Source organism: Primulina huaijiensis, chromosome 11, assembly GCF_012295235.1.
Source record: "Primulina huaijiensis isolate GDHJ02 chromosome 11, ASM1229523v2, whole genome shotgun sequence".
NCBI lineage: Eukaryota > Viridiplantae > Streptophyta > Magnoliopsida > Lamiales > Gesneriaceae > Primulina > Primulina huaijiensis.
The window spans coordinates 18,568,716-18,587,623 of record NC_133316.1 but is presented as its reverse complement, the minus strand read 5'-3'; the positions used below and the strand labels follow the sequence as shown (position 1 = coordinate 18,587,623).

General features: G+C 36.2%; 3 protein-coding genes and 1 long non-coding RNA gene across 5 annotated transcripts; 2 read left to right on the top strand and 2 right to left on the bottom strand.

The window, feature by feature from the left end:
- Positions 1–78: 78 nt before the first annotated feature.
- LOC140987887 (uncharacterized) lies at positions 79–6,792 on the top strand. Its single transcript, XM_073456614.1, is given in 8 exon segments — positions 79–302; positions 1,099–1,167; positions 1,799–1,924; positions 3,744–3,826; positions 3,926–4,003; positions 5,279–5,462; positions 5,576–5,704; positions 6,364–6,792. Coding segments are annotated over 8 exon segments (915 nt in total). The 5' UTR covers positions 79–221; the 3' UTR covers positions 6,529–6,792.
- Positions 6,793–7,968: 1,176 nt separating this feature from the next.
- On the bottom strand, positions 7,969–8,183 carry LOC140987888 (uncharacterized). The gene is made up of 2 exons (XR_012177227.1): positions 8,103–8,183; positions 7,969–8,008 (listed from the first exon to the last, which is right to left on the bottom strand). It is a non-coding gene; the product is annotated as an uncharacterized lncRNA (long non-coding RNA).
- Positions 8,184–8,330: 147 nt separating this feature from the next.
- LOC140988449 (uncharacterized) lies at positions 8,331–10,994 on the top strand. The gene is made up of 4 exons (XM_073457461.1): positions 8,331–8,467; positions 8,723–9,034; positions 9,257–10,645; positions 10,727–10,994. Exons 1-4 carry the CDS (start codon positions 8,331–8,333, stop codon positions 10,992–10,994), a joined length of 2,106 nt encoding a protein of 701 aa, XP_073313562.1.
- Positions 10,995–12,182: 1,188 nt separating this feature from the next.
- LOC140988682 (uncharacterized) lies at positions 12,183–18,249 on the bottom strand. Of its 2 annotated transcripts, none has more exons than XM_073457722.1 (16): positions 17,884–18,249; positions 16,673–16,792; positions 16,347–16,406; positions 16,152–16,217; positions 15,953–16,054; positions 14,867–14,950; positions 14,677–14,792; positions 14,475–14,576; positions 14,276–14,392; positions 14,045–14,110; positions 13,437–13,503; positions 13,057–13,110; positions 12,885–12,977; positions 12,598–12,648; positions 12,474–12,512; positions 12,183–12,396 (listed from the first exon to the last, which is right to left on the bottom strand). In XM_073457722.1, the coding sequence occupies exons 1-16, from the start codon at positions 17,899–17,901 to the stop codon at positions 12,292–12,294; spliced, it is 1,260 nt and encodes a 419-aa protein (XP_073313823.1). In that variant the 5' UTR covers positions 17,902–18,249; the 3' UTR covers positions 12,183–12,291. The 2 variants fall into 2 exon arrangements, with proteins under 2 accessions (XP_073313823.1, XP_073313824.1); XM_073457723.1 differs by lacking the exon at positions 17,884–18,249 and adding an exon at positions 17,133–17,400.
- Positions 18,250–18,908: the final 659 nt, after the last annotated feature.

Sequence of the window (18,908 nt, the reverse complement as noted above, 5' to 3'; positions counted from 1 at the left end):
ATATATATATATATATATATATATATATATAGTATTATTAATTTTCCATCAACTTTAAGAACTAATTTTTATTTGCTCATCTTTTATGCGTGTGCTCGTACAACCAAATAGAGGAAATATAGAAAACCGTACAAAATACCGAAATTGGTACCGAATTGCAGATTAGGGTTTCTACTCTTCTCGTAACCTGTCGAATTATCGTCTCTGAGGTTGTTTAGAAAATGGAAAACATTGAAGGGGAAGAGGTTAATATTCAAGAACTTGTTTCCAATCTCTCAACTTACAAACAACAGCTTCAACAGGTACTCTTTCATGTTCATCTGCACTTGAATTAAATGCGAATGATTTGCGGGAAACGCTGAAATTTGTGTAGTTCGTATTGCGTTGTGTTATGTTACCTTGAGTTATTGATTTCAGAACTTTAATTTGGGCTCGTAACTTTGCAAGTTCGTATTTTTATTTATTTATTTTTTTTTGAAGAGTGGGCTTAGTGAGGTTTCGATGAGGCAGAGGAGCTTTGATTTCTCTGTTCATCAAGAAGTGGATAGAGAAGGAAAACGTCCTCTGCTAAAGGAGAAGTGTAAAATAGGAGGATAAGACATCTTTCTATGTAACTTTCAAGAATTTGGCTGGCGACCTGACTTGCACTTTTGAACATCACAGAGATGAAGTGCAAAATTGTTTTTTTTTAATGATCGATATGGGTTGATATCTACTTTGCACCGATTACTTATTGTTCTATTCTGTTTTTCTTAGTTTCTCTTTACTTCATATCTCTATGAAAATTTTGCTACCTTAGCGAAAACATGATTAATGGTGGCATAGAGTTGAAATTTAGGTGATGAGTAATCAAAGCATTGGTTTTTTGTGATTTTCGTTTGTTTTATGTTTTGGGTGTACAATTCCACTTTGTTTTTTATAGGTTCTTTTTTAAAATTCTAATTTTGCAGCAAAGGAATCCTAGCGTACCTATTTCCGTACTTTTCCTTCTTTCTTGTATATTTATTTCCTTTCTTCCAATCACTTCTTTATTTTTTTAAATTTTAAACTTGAAAATTACATGAAATTTGTAACTGTGTTTCCTGTTATTTGCATCAGGTTCGCCAACTATTGGATGATGATCCAAAAAACTCTGAATATCTGGATATGGAGAAGGAACTTTTGGAGGTTATCTCCTTTTAATAATTTATTATTCCTTTTTTTCGGGTTTTGCCCATTAGAATAACCACTTATATTCCCAATTGCCTTTGGTTTGGCATGTACATTGGTTTCTCTCAGAATCTACTGACACTTGGTTCCTAGAATTTATCTCAGGTTAACATATGTGAGAATCAGAAGTCAATAATTATATACCACTGTATGTTAAAAACTCTGATGATATTTCCTTCCCGTTTTTACGAAATTTGATATCAATACATCTTCCTCTTTCTCAAATATTACTATTGCTCGAATGAGTAGTTTCCAGGAACTACCTCTGACTGAGAAGAGATCTTTTTACCCTTTGGTTAGTTAAGGTGAGGATATCTTGTCTTGTTAAGAGAAGCATACAACCCTGATGTAGAGAAGTGTGGGATTTGAAAAACTTATGGTCTGAGAGACTTTACAAAGGTTCCCATCACGTGTGCCTTGGTTCTATTGCAGGTGTGCTATGTTTGGTGATGGCCAGCTTGCATGTCTCGTGATTTTCAGATGTCACTCAGATTTGAAGTTCAAAGTTTCCGTTTTTTAGTTTATTTTGCCCGAAGTAGCTGTTCATTTGTTGGTTTTTATTTGGACTTGGCTCATTTTGTGGCTGCAGGTGATCGAATTGACGGAGGAACTTCTGGCAACTGCAAAACAAAGTGATAGTAATTCTGGATTTGGCAATGGGATCAGCACCGAACCATCTTCTGCTTCCCATTTTTCTTGGAGCTCATCTAATCCGGTATGTCATATTTAAACTTATTTCAGAGATTGGTTTTGTTTTTTTCCGGGTTCAATTTAATTTTTAATTCAGCTTAACTTTTGGACTTGATGCTGTTAGAAAGTGACTTTTTACTCCGTCTGACTATATTCTGGTCGTTAATTTGCAATTTAGAGTTGAATATCGATTACCTGGAATAGCTGAAGTAGTAGAGTGAGATTACAGTCATTTTGGATAAACTAATACTTTATTAATATGTGACTTCGACCTCGATTGAGTGAAGTAAAGTCAATATCTTAGCAACAAGATTGACGATGTTGTGTAAGTGTTGAAGTTGATTAAATTGATTTTCGGAAAGGATTGAAAAAATGTGATGATGATTGATTTTATTTTGGAGAATTGATAACAAGTTTTAGAGACTAAATTCAAACCATGTAAAATGTTCAAGGTGCACATGTGCCCTAAATCCAACTTCAAAAGCTCAATGCATGGTTTCATCTTACAAAGTGAAGCGTATTGGGACATGGTGTTCTAGAATCTAGATGCATGGAAAAAACTCCACAACATATTCTCTAATTGGACTTTATAAACTAATGAACAACTATAAAAATAGTTATTAGAATATAGGTAATTACTTGATACTGTATATTTATTTCACATTATTTTCATAATTAAGTCCTTAAAGCTTGCATTGAGACTTTAAGGTGCACTTAGGTGCATTCTTCGCTAAAGGGGTTCATGATGGCCGTGGATACTCTATATTTATTTCACATTATTTTCATAATTGAGTCCTTAACGCTTGCATTAAGACTTTAAGGTGCACTTAGGTGCATTCTTCGCTAAAGGGGTTCATGATGGCCGTGGATACTCTATATTTATTTCACATTATTTTCATAATTGAGTCCTTAACGCTTGCATTAAGACTTTAAGGTGCACTTAGGTGCATTCTTCGCTAAAGGGGTTCATGATGGCCGTGGATACTCTATCTTTATTTCACATTATTTTCATAATTGAGTCCTTAACGCTTGCATTAAGACTTTAAGGTGCACTTAGGTGCATTCTTCGCTAAAGGGGTTCATGATGACCGTGTCTCGCTGCGCCTTGAGTGTAGGCCTGTGTTCATTGGACTTTTAATGATGTTGAAACCAATTGAATAGAAGAATGTCACACCCTATGTTGCATGAGTAGACATGATTTGAAGGAGAAAACTCTTGAATATGCACTCGGAGAGGGAAATATGGGAGTGTTGAGTTGCCACAGCAGTGCTTTAACTGCCGGAAAAACTTTATGTCTTATGCTAGAGATCTGACCAAACTTCAAATCTATTGAATATTATTTTTCCGCAAGGAGGCCGGGGAGCAGTTGGTTGTTACCATGAATTTTCAGCTGTCTTCAGGGGAGTGATTTCATTGATGAATCGCAAGCATTCATCTGGTTGTGATCTCAAATTGCAATTGTTATGGTGACTGGAATCAATTGGCAATCGGAATCTGAAACTGAAATTGGATAAGAATTTTTTTTCTCGGTCTTGTTGGTTTGCATCTTAATTTATGGTATTAATATGTTATGTATTTGCTTAAATTGATTGTCTTGTGTGCCATTTTTTATTGTATGTTTTTCATTTTCAGTGGTTATTTTAGACCTTGTAGCAGATAACTGGTGCAGTCTTCGGTCTTCCCATTTTGTAACTTTTACCCAAGTTGTGTCTTGCTAGTTTCCTACTGTTCTTTTTGGGTTATTTTTCATTAACTTTTCCCTCCCACTCTAACTTGGTCATGATTGTACTTTCTATGTTCAGCACTTAAGCTAGTGAAACTAATTTTGTTCATTCCGCTATCAGAAATCAGGATCAAGAACTGAAATTGTTCATAAGTTTCCTGTGGGCATCAAAGTTCAAGCTGTTTGGAGTGAAGATGGAGAGTGGTATCTGAATTTTCAGAATATATTATATGTTAATTCAATTGAATACTTTTGTTTGTGTTCTTTCTCTTTTCTGTGGCTTATTGATGGAATGATATTCAGGTATGATGGAACTATCGAAGATCATACTGTGAATGGATATTATATTTGCTATGATGGTTGGGGTAACAAGGAAGAGGTATGATTTAATTGCCACAATCTTTGAAATTAGCTCTTTTGATTTGAGCCAAACAATTTAATTTTTGTTGTATTTAAATTCCATATCCCATGGTGCATTATTTTCTCATTTTGTTGGTATTGCGATAATTAATCATTGACAATATCGTTTTTTGTGCATGTTTATTTTAGTTCATTACCAGCTTTTTAAAATTAACTATCTTAATAATGTATCAAATGATTTTTTAAAAAAAACATTGATTTTGTTAGTTTTCCTCTGGAATTCAAAGTTTTGATACTCTTTGGGAGTTAATCATACGTATGGACCTCCCACTTTGTCTCTTATTAATAGTGTTCTAAAAAGAGGTAGGCATTCGGCTACCTAGGACTGGGCGCTAAACGGTTTTTTAAAATTAAGTTTTATAATATTTAGTAACATTATATATTAATATTTTAAATTATTTTTTATTTTATTTTGGATATTAAATCATTTTTTGATATAGATGGGAGAACATGACTAATAAAAAATAAGATGAAATTTTTTATTTTAGTATATTAAATCATGATTTAAATTAATTCAATATCATCTTTGCGATCATCCTCTTTTTTTTTTTTATGCAAAATCATCCTCGTGAAGTTTTTCACTATAGACACAGACGAAAATGAAATATGATGTGTTAGGACAAGCCATCAAATGACATTTCTTGTTAGACTTTAGTTAAGAGATTATAAAAAATTTAACTTTCATTTTATTAATTGACTTTCAATTTAAATAAGAATAATAGTTTTTAAAAAAAAAAACAAAAAATAAATAAATAAAAGTCCTAATCGCCTAGGACCGCCTAGAACCGTGCAGGCGGAATTGCCACCTAGGCTGGCCGACTAGCCCTTTTTAAAGGCGGTCGGCTGCTGCGCCGCTGTCTAGGCCGATTTTTAGAACAGAGCTTATTAGTGCCTAATTGTGTGAATTGAAAATCCCTAGTGTCATGCTTCGTGATGCAAACTGCAAAGGAATCTTGGTGCCAGAACTCTATCTTATTCTTCTTTGTATGGTCATCACTCTGTTTATTTCTGGTTTTCAATTTTTGTTTACCTTCACTATTCCGAACAAGTCGAACTAACTAAAATCTCTTAGTGACAAATTTGATGGCCCAGAAATTGTTATTGGTGCCAGAGGAAATAATTTACGATCTTTGATTTCATTCTTCTAGTTCTTCGTTTGTGCTCGCATAATGTTGTACTGAAATTTTTCTGAGAACACTTGATTTGAGTGGCTTTGTTTAATTGGTGATTCCATGTGGATCCTGATAATGTTAGACCAATTCAAGAAGACACGGCTGACCCATTGCTTGAAGCTGAAAAGGTGGCTGTGGCTACAAAGGAAGCCCTTAAACGGTAGATTGCTCAAGCTGCTGCCAAAGATTTCCAGTCCTGGACCGTGCCCGAAAAACTTCAAATCAATCTTAATGATCCCGAAGATGTGGTATGTTTAGAATTTCTGAACAGTTTTTTGAGCCATAAGATCATATTTCAGCCACAACTTGTCTAGAGTTCTGCACTTTCTGAATTTTTACTTAACAAATTTGCTGTTAAAAGAAAGCGGCAAAGCGAAAAAAGATACATGCTTTCAAGTCCAAGATGCGGTTGGAAGAGCAAGAGGTTACACAGAATAAGAGACAAACTGCCTGGCAGCAATTCCAGACAACTAAAGGCCGGGCCAAGAAGGTATGCTTGCCAGCAAACTCTTGGGCAAAAACAATGGCACTTGCACGGCTGCGTCTGGAATTGACTTGATAACTTCCTACATGATAGCAGTCTCTATCCTTAATATTGAAATTTCCTTATTTATGCTGTCCACTTGCTTTGCTCCTCTTTTCACCTACAAACCTCAACATTCTCTAAATTTACCAGTAGACACAGGAGATCAAATGTTGGAAAAGTTTAGTCACCTATGTTCTGTTCGAAGGCTACATTAGATCCTCTAGAAACTTCAATAGCAGGTCGAAAGAAGCTCTCAGCGTGTCTTATTCCTGTTATTTCTTGATTATTTTTATACATCCAAATGGTGCGGAGCTTTTGTTTTATATTCCAAATTGTACGATTTTTCTCATCTCTCGTCTTTTTTGCTCAGATTTCCATTTACATTTTACTTTGTTTTCCCTAAACTTGTCTATTACCTTTCTCTGATATCTAAATTCAAGGCATTAGGTGACTAAATGTATGTGAAGCTTACATATTGGTGTACAATTTAAAAACAAAACTTGATCCTATTTGTCATTCTCCTCATTGTTCATGACATTTTTTTTTATTTTAATCCTTTTGGACTTATTCCTCAGGTTGGATTCTTCTCTGGTCGATTTAATCCTTTTTGACTTATTCTTCAGGTTGGATTCTTCTCTGGTCGAAAGCGAGAGAGCATATTCAAATCTCCAGATGATCCGTTTGGGAAAGTTGGTGTAACTGGAAGTGGGAAGGGCTTGACTGATTTCCAAAAAAGGGAAAAACACCTGCACCTAAAGGGAGCAAATATGGAAACTGCAGACGACTAGGTATCAAATATGTAAGAAGCATATTTAGAACCGGCCAATATGTGATCCAATTTACCAGCTGTGGGAACAGTGGAAGGGCCCTAGAGACCAATTACTGGAATTTATATCCCCTAATAGCACTGGCTCTGTTTTACATTCTACGTAAAAGGCGATGACAGTTTACTTGACGAGGTAAGGTTTCATGAAATTTCGGATGTTTTAGTATTAGAATGCACTGAGATTTCATGTTTGGTATTCGGTAAGAATTGTTCAAGCTTGTTAATAGTTCTCCCGTTGCTTTCCAATTTCCAATACGTGTTTTAGCTTTTAATTTACCAATTTTTTTTATGCTTGGAACATGACAAATCCAGTTCGTTTACCCGTAATTACCTATTGTCTGAATTCCAACATGATTCTACGAGCAAAAATTGTATTTCAAAAGCTATTGGCTTGTGCACGGTTCACCCTAGATCAAATCAAACTATTTCAAGGATCGGGCAATGGTGCAAGAAAGGTGATTTTATAATTCTGTTAAGCAATACATTAGCGGTCTTAATTAAGTCCGACCTATGAGTATCGGAATTCCCAAACTGATTAATAAACACATATTTTACAGTCAATAATGCGGTGCATCTATCAACGTTGAGGAAGTGCTTGTGCATTCCTGTGCCACTTTTTACGATAGAGTTCGCTTATAGGGTTACTTAATTTTTGGGTGCCGATGATGAGCCCCCCAGCTTTCCCTTTATTTCAAGCTCACGAAGAAATATAACGTTAACGACTCTAGTACCTACGAATAAAGACAAAAAATCAGATGAGAATGTCATCAAAGAACATAATAAGTAATAAATGAAACAAGGTAAGGTAGAAATAGGGGAATATCTATTGGCTTCGCCTTTCAGTTTGATTTTACGGGACTTAACCAGACATAGCATAAAAGATATTCAGATAAAAGTTTGGGGATGCTAAAACATCGGTCCTCTAGTGCACTTAATATGCGCAAGTATGTGTTGTCCTTCTTGAAATCTTTGGGAAGGTTAGGTTTAGTGAAAGTGCTATACCACTCCATTGTACATGTCCACTCTTTGGGAGGTTGAATAAAGAATAAGTATTTTCTCCAATCTTTTACGTTACTGGGTATCTCGTCAAAGAGTTTGCGACTGGATCGAGAAGTTACAAAGAAAGGCCCTTCCTTCGACTTGGCCAGGACCAAAAATTAAAAGAATGTGGAACAATTTAGAGGAAGTCTTAGAGCTCGTAATAAAACCACAATGCTACATATTGAACGGAAGGCATTGGGGGTAAGTTGGCCTAGGTGCGCTTGGTAATAACTGCCGAGCTCTTGGAAGAACTCGGATAGAGGAAAACGGAGACCTGCTTCTAGCTGATGTTGGAAAAGGTATACTAACCCTTGGGAGCAAGATATGGTCGATCTTTGGAGGTCGGGATGATGATTTTGTGGGAAAAAAGAATGTGCCATGAAGCCGTAAGGTCTGATTCACTGGTAAGAGAAATGTGAGAGGATGAGTGATCATACCATAGTGTATCAGCATTGGCTATGTTCATTTGTTGATTCACGTGAAAGATTTCTTTACCAGGACGACTATGGCTTACGATTTCCTTATCTTGATAGTTGTTGAAAAGTTCGGCATTTTCTCTCTCGATTTCGTAGGAAGCACTCATGTTGTTGGCGTTGGCAGCCTGTCAAACAAGCGGGGGAGTGTGGCGAGGGCGATGGGAGAGGGCTAGGTGCAGGCGGGGCAGGGCGGGACAAGTGTGGCGAGGGCGAGGGTGAGATGGGCAAGCAGGAATGGGTGAACTAGATGAATGGGCGAGAGGCGAGGGCAAAGCAAGAGCGAGAGGGAGGGGCGAGTGTGCCAAGGCGAGGCGAGGGCGAGGGCGAGGGCGAGGACGAGGGTGGGAGTTGCGAGGAGAGGTTGGGCGAGAGTCGAGAACGAAGGTGAGAGGGGGACGAGGTTGAGTTGATGGGCATGGTCGAGAAGGCGAGGGGCGAGGGCTAGGTGCAGGGGCGAGACGATGAGTGATGGTGGCTAGGTGAGACAATCCATTGAACAAGTGGTGGTCTAGGAGTTTGGGCGAGAGGCCAAGCACAGTGAGGGGCGAGGAGCGAGCGATGGGTGATGTGCGGTGAGGGCGAGGCTGCCGACGAGGGATGATGCGTGGTTAGGGCCGAAATTGCGTGTAATGTGTGAAGTTGTGACCGATGCACAAAATTCTTTCATGATCTCATTAAGAGAAACAACAAGCGTAATGCCATTGTAGTCATTCGAAAAGCTGATGGACGTACAACCATGCATCAAGGTGAAATTGCTCAAGAGTTTATTAGTTTTTACAAGCTTCTGCTGGGTTCGAAGATTAATATAACACCACTTGCTGATGAGTCTATATTATCTGGGCCGTTAGTTCCTTCAGATTGCTGGCAAGAATTAGCGAGCTTACCAACTCAAGCTGAAGTTGTTGAGGCAGTGTTTGATATTGACAATGACAAAGCTCCGGGTCCCGACGGGTACGGCTCCTTCTTTTTCAAAAGTTCTTGGCATATTATTGGGGAACATGTTTTTAATACAATGCTTGAGTTCTTCAAAAATGGGCGCATTTTGAAACAGTAGAATCATTCAATTATATCATTAATACCGAAGACACCTGGAGCAACATCAGTGCATGATTATAGACCTATCTCTTGTTGTACTGTGTTTTACAAGATCATCTCGAAAATACTTGTGAGCAGATTGAGGACCGTGATTGGAAAGGTGGTTGATGGAGCGCAAACATGTTTCATTGAAGGACGATCGATAGTGGATAATATTCATCTCGCCCAAGAACCACTCAGGAAATATTCTAGGAAGCGAGGATCACCTAGATGCATGCTTAAAATTGATCTTCAGAAGGCATATGACACAGTTGACTGGTGTTTCTTAAAGGGAGTTCTCACTCACTTAAATTTTCCATGTTCTTTTATCAACTGGATTATGGAATGTGTTTCCACGACTTCTTTTTCTATTGTCATTAATGGGCACTTTCATGGGCATTTTGAAGGCAAGAGAGGACTTCGACAAGGTGATCCGCTATCCCCTTATTTATTTGCTTTATGCATTGAAGTTCTTTCTCGAGAATTGAAGATGATGGCTCGTAATCAGATTTTCGGGTATCATCCTAAGTGTAAAAACTTAGGAATCACCCATCTAGCTTATGCTGATGATTTATTATTATTATCTCGAGGTGATGCTCGTAGTGTCTCTTTGATGATGCATTGCATGAATAGATTTGGGGATATGGCGGGCCTTCGAATCAATATACTGAAATCTAATGTTTACATGGCTAGTGTTCCTGACGTTGTGAGACTAGAAATCCTTGATGTTACTGGTTTTGCTCTTGGAAATCTTCCATTCAGATATTTAGGAGTGCCTCTTGCGTCCAAAAAACTTAGGGCTTTGGATTACATCCCCCTAGTCGACACCATTTCAACTAAGATCAGCTCTTGGCCACGTCATTCACTGTCTTATGCGGGTAAGCTTGAGCTTATCAGGTCAGTTGTTCAGGGTATTGAGTGTTTCTGGTTATCTATTCTTCCTCTACCCTCGTGCATTATTGATGCAATATATTCGTTATGTCGGAAATTTGTGTGGCCTACTAAACATCCACCCATTGCTTGGCACACTCTATGCAAACCAATTGAAGCAGGTGGCTTGGGCCTAAAGAATTTGAAAGCTTGGAACAAAGCTTTATTGGCAAAAACACTTTGGAATATTCATAACAAGAAAGATAGTTTGTGGATAAAGTGGATTAATCATGAGTATAGTCATGTTCCAAATGTGTGGAGCTGGGTTTGGAAAAAAGATCAATCTCCGCTCATCAAGAATATTATTATTATTCGAGATAATCTTATTTCAGCCCACGGCTCAGCGCAAGCTTCGATTCAGATGTTGGATAGTTGGTTTGGAGTTTCGAAAGGTTTGAATAGAGCCTATGATTTCTTTGTTGCTCAACAGCATAGATGGCCTTGGAAACCTCTCATTTCAAAGAGATGCATTCTTCCAAAACACAAGTTCATCTTGTGGCTGCTTGCTCATCGGAAACTCCTCACTCGAAACAGATTGGAGTACCTTGAAGACAAATCGTGTGCTTTGTGCAATGCTCCTAATGAAACTATTAATCACTTGTTCTTTGCATGCCCGATTACTAGAGTGATATGAAATAGCATTCGTTCTTGGCTTCACATGAGGAAGATTATGGGATCACCTTCGTCTATCCTTGCTGCGTTCAGAGGTATTTACCGTGGTAGCTCAACCATTAATAAGATGAGATGTGTGGCTCTTGCTGCTACGGTTTACCACACTTGGAACATTAGGAACAGGAAAGTGTTTGAAAACCAATTGCCCAATATCAATGCTGCTGTTATGAAGATTAAGATCCATGTGTTCAGAACCATCGACAATGCTGTTGAAGTTATTGATTATCTGCATTAGATTGTTTTTTCGTATTATGCATTGAGATTTGACAAATGTATTATTCCTGGAGATGCCCAGTGTATTTGTATTTGTAAAAACTTTTACCTTTTCTAATGATTTAGTTCATTAAAAAAAAATGAAAGGAGTGGACAAGTACTTATAGAGGAGCCCAAAGAAAATTTGGCCATTCAAAAGATGGAGGGTGAGTGGTGGATGGTGTGCCACAGATATGTGAAAATGATTTAACTTATGTGACTTTTATTTTATCTTGTTCCAAAATTTTTGAAGAATAATGGAGAATACGGGAAAAATACACAACACATTTTTTAAGTCAATGTCAATGAAATCAATCGAACTTTAAACCTACATATTCAGTTCGACTTACAAAAGAAAGACTGATGATACCCCATAAATGGATCCATCGGATGGTCAGGCTCAACTTGAATCCATACCTAGATCTTGGACCCCAGACCCATTTCTAATCAAAGGAAGGCAGCCCATTAAGAAGAGGAGAAAGGAGCACTGGGGTGTTGTTGCTCAGAAAGGGAGCTATTTTTCGGGTAGGAAGGCTCTTAGGGGTAGGATCAAAGTGATTGAGCAAGAACTGGGGAGAGAACTAGCAAGTTGAGGAGCAACACATGAATTCAGGAGGAACAAGATCGTCATAAAGGAACAAGCCCCCAGAATAATCTCAATTATGAGTCGTGGCACCCAACCCCTTGTCATTTGTTAAATGCAATATAGATGCAGCTTTTCCGAATGAGGCAGGGGTTACGGCCTGGGGAATAGTTTTACGGGATGATGCTGGTGCTTTTATTGAGTGCTGCTCTTCAGCAATTCAGGGGAGATTGCCAGTTGACGAAAAGCATTCATTTCCTGAATTGACAAACATAAATCATATATATTTTAAACAAAATGTACTGCAAAAGCATTCATTTCACTGTTTCTAAAAAAGAACGATATCACCCTCTAACTTTTTTTATTTAAATATAATTTGCCTTTCGACCGATATCTATATTTTACAATAGCCTTTTGTTTCAAAAGCCAAAAGAAGGCAAATTGGCCTCTACAAACAGCAGATACATATCATCAAAACATAAATCTTAGAAAAATTTAGAACCCGAAGTTCGGTCCAAATAACGAGCGCAAAAAGAATGCCAACTTCCCAATTTTGCTGCAGTCTTCAGAACCGTGCTGTATTTCACAATGCTGTGAGAAAAGAATGTATTGGTAGACTTCTGAAATATCTATGTTTCTTTCTGTACATGCATCTTCCATCTTCTGAAAAATTGTGTATTTGTTGTTTAAACTCCGGTTATCGTGTTTGTTTAAACGGGTCGACCCAACAGTCGTCCTCTTTGACTGCATTATCCCATCTGTTCTTAAATATCTTCATTTCATTGTAGGATCGTAGACGAACCTGCATGAGTATGGGTAAATCAGTATATATTGTTGAAATCTAGCTAGGCCTATACAGAACTTAAGACTACAACGTACAGCTGATCTGTTGTCGATCTTGTATTTAACCGAAGTTGCCTGAAATTTGTAGTGGATGGATATATTTAATTCAGGGTTTCATGTGGAATAGTGTAACAACACAATTTGAATCAAGAAATCATACCAGTGGTTCCGAATCTGACACGTTTTTTGAATGTGACGATTCTGAGCTCGTCTGCATTTGAAAAACAACGATCAAAACATGCTTGTCGAGAAACACAATATCTCATTGAAAGGCACATAATCAAAGGGGAGTGGGGGTTTTAAATGAAAGAAATTTCGAAATTTTTGTCAATCTATAGGTTTCATAATCAAAACACTTTAATTCCTAAACCCATCCCTGATCATTCTCACTTTTAGGCATGTGTTTCATCAAACACGTTTCAGTTCTTGTAATAAGAGACGGGATACCTTGTTTTCATTAGAAAGACCACCAAGCGTAGGAAGACCAAAATGAATTATATACTCTTCGTCGACCACACCAACTTTAACCGTACGATCACCCTGTAGTTAAAATGATAATTTTTGTTTAACGATGACTGCCATTAATCGAACGAGAAATAAACTTCAGGAGAAAACTTACCTGTGCACAATAACCAAGCTGCACATCGAGGCCCCAAGCGTGGATCAAGTCATTCTGTAAGGGGACATTGCTATTAATTTTCATAAGGGGAATTGTTATGTGATATGCACGAGATACGAATGTATAAGTGGATAAGTGGTTATACAAGAATGTATCGAATTAGAAGCGCCCAAACAAGATCAATAATTTGATTTTAACTTCGCTTCCGTTTATAATTTAATAATCACTTCCTAATCTTCATATCATATTGTTTCCATTTCATTTCTTTTACGTAGTAAGCATTATATGGTTAAATTTATTCAGAAACTTCATCATTAACACAAGTAACACAAACTATACAACCTAAACAACAATTGCAAGAACATGAAGATTGAGTTTACCTGGATCATATACCACACACAGCGCCAAGCTGCTCTTGAAAACACGGGAGCCATCATCTCAACCCAACTGCACCACATTTCGATATATAGAGTTGGAAGTTATAATTTAATGTTTATGCAAGAGATTCACAACTACCGCATATATGTATTATTTTTGCAAAGCAAAAATGGAGAATGACGATGTTATGGTTGTGATCGAACTACATAAGTTGCGTTTACCGAACGTCCTGTCTTTTTAAAATAAAATCTTTTTAATAACGTTTCATAATATCAACTTAATTAATTTATGAAAACGTGAAACATAGAATAATTAAAATCGGTACTTATTCACATAATGCCAACATGAAATAGCACAAATAACTCGTCCACGACAAATTTAGTAAAACTTAAATGTATGAGCCTAATACTATTCATAAGAATCAGATAAATATATAAAGCAGACTACCTCATGCATCCCAATATAAAGACCAAGTTGTGTTTTGTAGTTTAATATGACTATTTTGTAATTCGATTAGGGGTGGTGGGTTTGCTATTACACTTGTACCACAACAGTTACTCCGATCTTGCTATTAATTTATACAAAAACATAATAAACGATAGATTCTTACCCAACACAGGGAGGAGTTGTACTGTTGTCGTAACACCTTCCACCGCCTGTAAACTTATAGTATCTCCTATTCAAAGAATGGATGGAAGATAATAGATAGGACATAAAAACCACTATTGTAAGTAAACTGCCCATTTTTGCCATAAAATCTTGGATACAACGAATCAAGAAAAATTTCACGTTGTCAAAGATAAATGACATATGAAACACCAAATACATGACTTTTTCTAACCTGTGCACCCTTGTTCTACTTCTGCGGACTGTAATTTGATGATGCACCTCGGATTTACGAGAATCAAGAGCGGGTTGTGAAATTTCAAGTCCCTCTTCCTTGATAATTGATACATATCTGTAAAAGAAGTGAAATATTTCAAGAAAACATTATTAAAACAATTTCACTACTAAGCAATAATAAAGTCAAACGTTTGTACCTTTCCGGATGAAAATATTCGACTCCTAGGTCTTCATCCCACAAAAAGATATATTCATATTCAGCAACAATATCAGGATGTAGAAACCGTTTGGCAAACCACCTATCCCATTAATAAAGATTTTTGACACATAAATATGACCATTGACGTTGGAAAAAATAATGTCACTTAGTTTCTCGTGAAACATCTTTAAGATACACACCATTTTGTTTGATTTATAGCAGAGACGTGAATGACTTTGTCGCCGCATCCCTCATTCCAACTTTCAACAACTCCATCATAGTGAAAAAGCATCACGACAAAATCATTTGCCAAAAACTACAAAAAATTCGTGAATATCAGATGATTTTCACTGTTCATAATCAGAAATTTGAAGGAAAGGAAAACAATACCTTGTGAACAATTTTGTTTACCAATGTTTTTTGCTTTATCCCAACTGCAACAGCCAACAAATTTCTTGAATGTGTTGTCTCACCCTGATTACAAAATAACGCATATCATAAATAAAGTGTACAAGAATTCAAAAAAGCAAAAAAGAGAAAACTACTACAAGGATAATCAATCATGTAGCTCAGTAGTTATTACTAAGAGAGAAAAATGGAAATTTATCACATGGGAACCAAAAATTTGTGAAACAAAAAAATATCCTCATCGTTATCAATCAACTTTCATAACAGTCTCCATTTCTTTCTGAACCATCTTTCTATTTTGCAACGTAATTAAGTTTATCCTATATGTAGAATCGACATCTAACAGTGTTCTTATTAATTACATGGCCGATCTGTATTACAATGCAATAACTAAAACATTCATGCAAGCCAGCATGTTAGTAGGAACTTGGAAGGGATAGGGAATAGGTGTTAATTCATAATAAAATAGTCATTAAATGCTTGAAAACTTAAGCATCATAACCTTATGGAGTTAAGAGAACCAGACAAATGATCTATTGCTGTCAAGCACATAAATGGCCCATTATATTTCTTTCAGGGGCGAGCCCTGGGAGTGAAAGGAGGAAAGCGAGTTAATAAATTTTGGGTGGCAAAACTTGAATTTTTTAAGAAAATATTACAAATAAAATTAAATTGTAGGAAAGGGGGCAGGAACCTAATAGTTGGTATGAATACTCAAGAATCCCAAAATAACCAAGGATAAATAGTCATGTCTTAGAAAATTCGATTGTTCCTTCCTACAGTTCTAAGTATTCGTAGTCCAAATATTCAAAATTCCCAAAATGATAAAACATACTTATCCGTGTCAACCAACAGTTCTAACTATGTTATAATAAGTGAGCCTTAAAAAATGATTACTCTCGCCTTCCTTACCATTAGTTTATCTAAAACTCTAATAAAGCTAAGTGGTGAAAGCCTTGAGAAATCGTGCACTAACTATTCAAAATAAGCACAAAGATTATCAGAGATGCCACAAATAATTATCACGGGTTATCATACTATTGAAATTTGTTATCATGGATTACATACTTTCTCCGTTATGGGACCTGTTAGGGGGATCACTTCCAAGTTCGATGTTGCTGAAACGATTCCTTTTGGCAAAGCTTCAGTAACAACAGGCCTGCATTCTCTCTGTAATTAACAAGAAAAAAGACTTTTTGTTAGAAGAAGAGGATGCTAGAAAAGATGAATTCAGCAAAGCAAGAAAATAATAGTATAAATGACAAACTTTGCATTTTGCAGGACGTATATCCTCTGTTGCCACTTTTTCTATTGAGTTCGGTTTTGGTGATTCCTACAAATTCAGATTCGAGAATCATGCATTATTAGCGAATATTTATAACGATAGAATCTATATGTTATAGAGATCTGTGATAAAGTTTAAACTGGTAAAAGCATTCTCATAGAGGGAAAACAAATCTACCTTGCAGTTATTAGAGTCTATATACTTCTGTGTCCTGTTCAAACCAAATCCAGGTGATAACTGCATTAATGGAATATAATATTAAAAGAATCATTTTTGTTTTGAACCTGCAAAATGTCGCCGTGAAACTCGTAATTACCAACAAACAGATATTGCAAGATTAAAAAAAAAGTAATGACAATGATCTTTTCCTATAATCTGGGCAGGCACTAGTAAACCAACATAAACTACATGAACCGAATAATTTTTTGTTCATACTTAGAAATATATTTACTCACACCATGAAATTAAATTAATGTGCCACAATTTGATTGTTGAATAAATACCTCGAAAGTTTCAGTCCCCAGCCATGCACTTCCCACAAAGAAAACACCACAAATCAAAGACGCACACACGACGAAACTGCAGAGACATGATCTGCTTTTAGGATCTGACAATAGAGAAACCTGAAACCATCAAACAATTTGCTGATCAGAGAAAACTAAAAGAAAGAATAAGTTCAGCTACACTGTTAAATTAGATTGAAAACTTGCAGAAATCATGGATAAAACCAAATCAAGTTGACAAACAAAAGAATCAATGGTAAAATAGGCGCATGACGCCTAAAATAATTTTGAACAGAGGGAGTTCACCAAGAACTTTTGAGGCATCAATACCATATTAAAACATATGCCAAGATTAGTGCTTTAAAATTTGTATCAGGAACCTCAAATCTCAACGAAACAAATAACAAAACTGAGAGCTGCTGCCACAGCCATGATTATCAACACCAGCCAAAAGACTTACCATGATGATATCCAATAAATTCAGGAAGCCGCCTAAAAGAAGAATGCCATACAAAAGTGCTAATTAAACCAAACTCGAGTTGATTAATCGATATATATGAACACACCATATGCAGTAAATATTTTTTTCCCAGAAAATTAAGGACAATTTTAAAACTACAAACTTATCTATTATGATTACCAATATATGGTATTCATACACAATCTTATTCTCCAAACCTTTATTGAGTTCATGATAGTCAAATGGGTAAAACGAAGACTTGAAAGCTATAACAAACCTCTCAATTTTTTTTTATTATAATTGCCTCGTTTTCATATGACTGGCTACTGAGGCAAAGACGATTCAATTTGAGAATTGACTTTTATATATAAATTAAAAAGACCAAAGTTCATTTTTAGTTTATATTTTTTGCTTTATCTTTAGCTATTTTCCATTTGTCAATCCAACCCCCAAAATAAAGGGCACCCTTCTAAACAATTTAAACATAAAAATTAGAACAGAAAATCTATTTTTTTTTTTTCCAAAAATCCAACCTCTAGAATATGTAAAATATTTTCTCCTCATCCCTCAATGTATTTATGCGTCTCGCCGTCTCCCCTTGTGATCAAGACACGACCAGCTCAACCAAATACGTTCAGACAATAAACGAACAAAATGAGTCAAAGAAAAAAAAAAAGCATGCAGGAAAATTGAGCACACAAGCAGTTCACAACACATGAAAGCAAAGAGATAGAGAGAGAAAGATAATTACAGAATTGAACATCTCCATGCTACATAAAAATCTCCAAAAACATCCCAAAAACCCGCAGACAAGACCGGAAGAACAAAAAGAAACTGCCCTTTTTCCTCCTTTGCTTTAAAACTTTCCAATTAATCACAGGAGATTCGAACAGTCCTTCTCAAAAAGCAACGAATATAAGAAAGCCCACAAAAAGGAACAAGCCAGTAAAGGCGCCTTTCTGAGTTTACTTCATGGAAAACGGGGGACCCGATAACCCGTAGATAGATATAGGCCCGTGTATATATAGTTTTATACTGTACTGGGTTTCATCCTTGTAAACGGAGGATCACGAAGAGAACATTTGTTTGTACGTCGCCAATTATACGGAGGAATGTCCGGTCGTGCGGTTCGTGAAGACGTGGGAGGTATACCTGGCTACTGGGTTTACGCCACGTGTTCCTGTGGGACCCGTTAGTAGTGGTGGAATTAATTTTATTAATTTATTGGGTAATCTTGAATCATTGATTGACAATCCTGAGAAATTTATTATATTTCGATTTTGATTTTATTATTTAAATTGCCTTTTGTTTTTAAAGGGAGAAAATTGACCAATAAAAATAAAAAAAATAGAAAATCTTTTTTAATATTATTGCAAGATATTGATTCACATCGATATTAAAACTAATTTTAATTGTGTCATGACTTGATAATTTTATTATAAAATTAACAAAATATAATCCATTTTTTTAGAGATTGAGATATTTGTTACAACTGGAATTCGTACTTTGAGATCTCATCTCAAACTTAAATTTTGAGATCAAATGAACTATTGTATCTCTTTTACGTTTTAATGTATTTTTGTATGGAAAAAAAGTATTTTTAAAAACATACCGATAAAAATTTTAATTAATAGGAATTTTTTTCCCGAAAGTGGATACGATATTTGAACGTAAAGGCGTTCATTCAAAATTTCCTCTAGCTTCATAGTATTTTATCATAGTTCGACACAATATGTACAGACTATATGAAAGAGTAGGTCTCTTATGACACTGTCT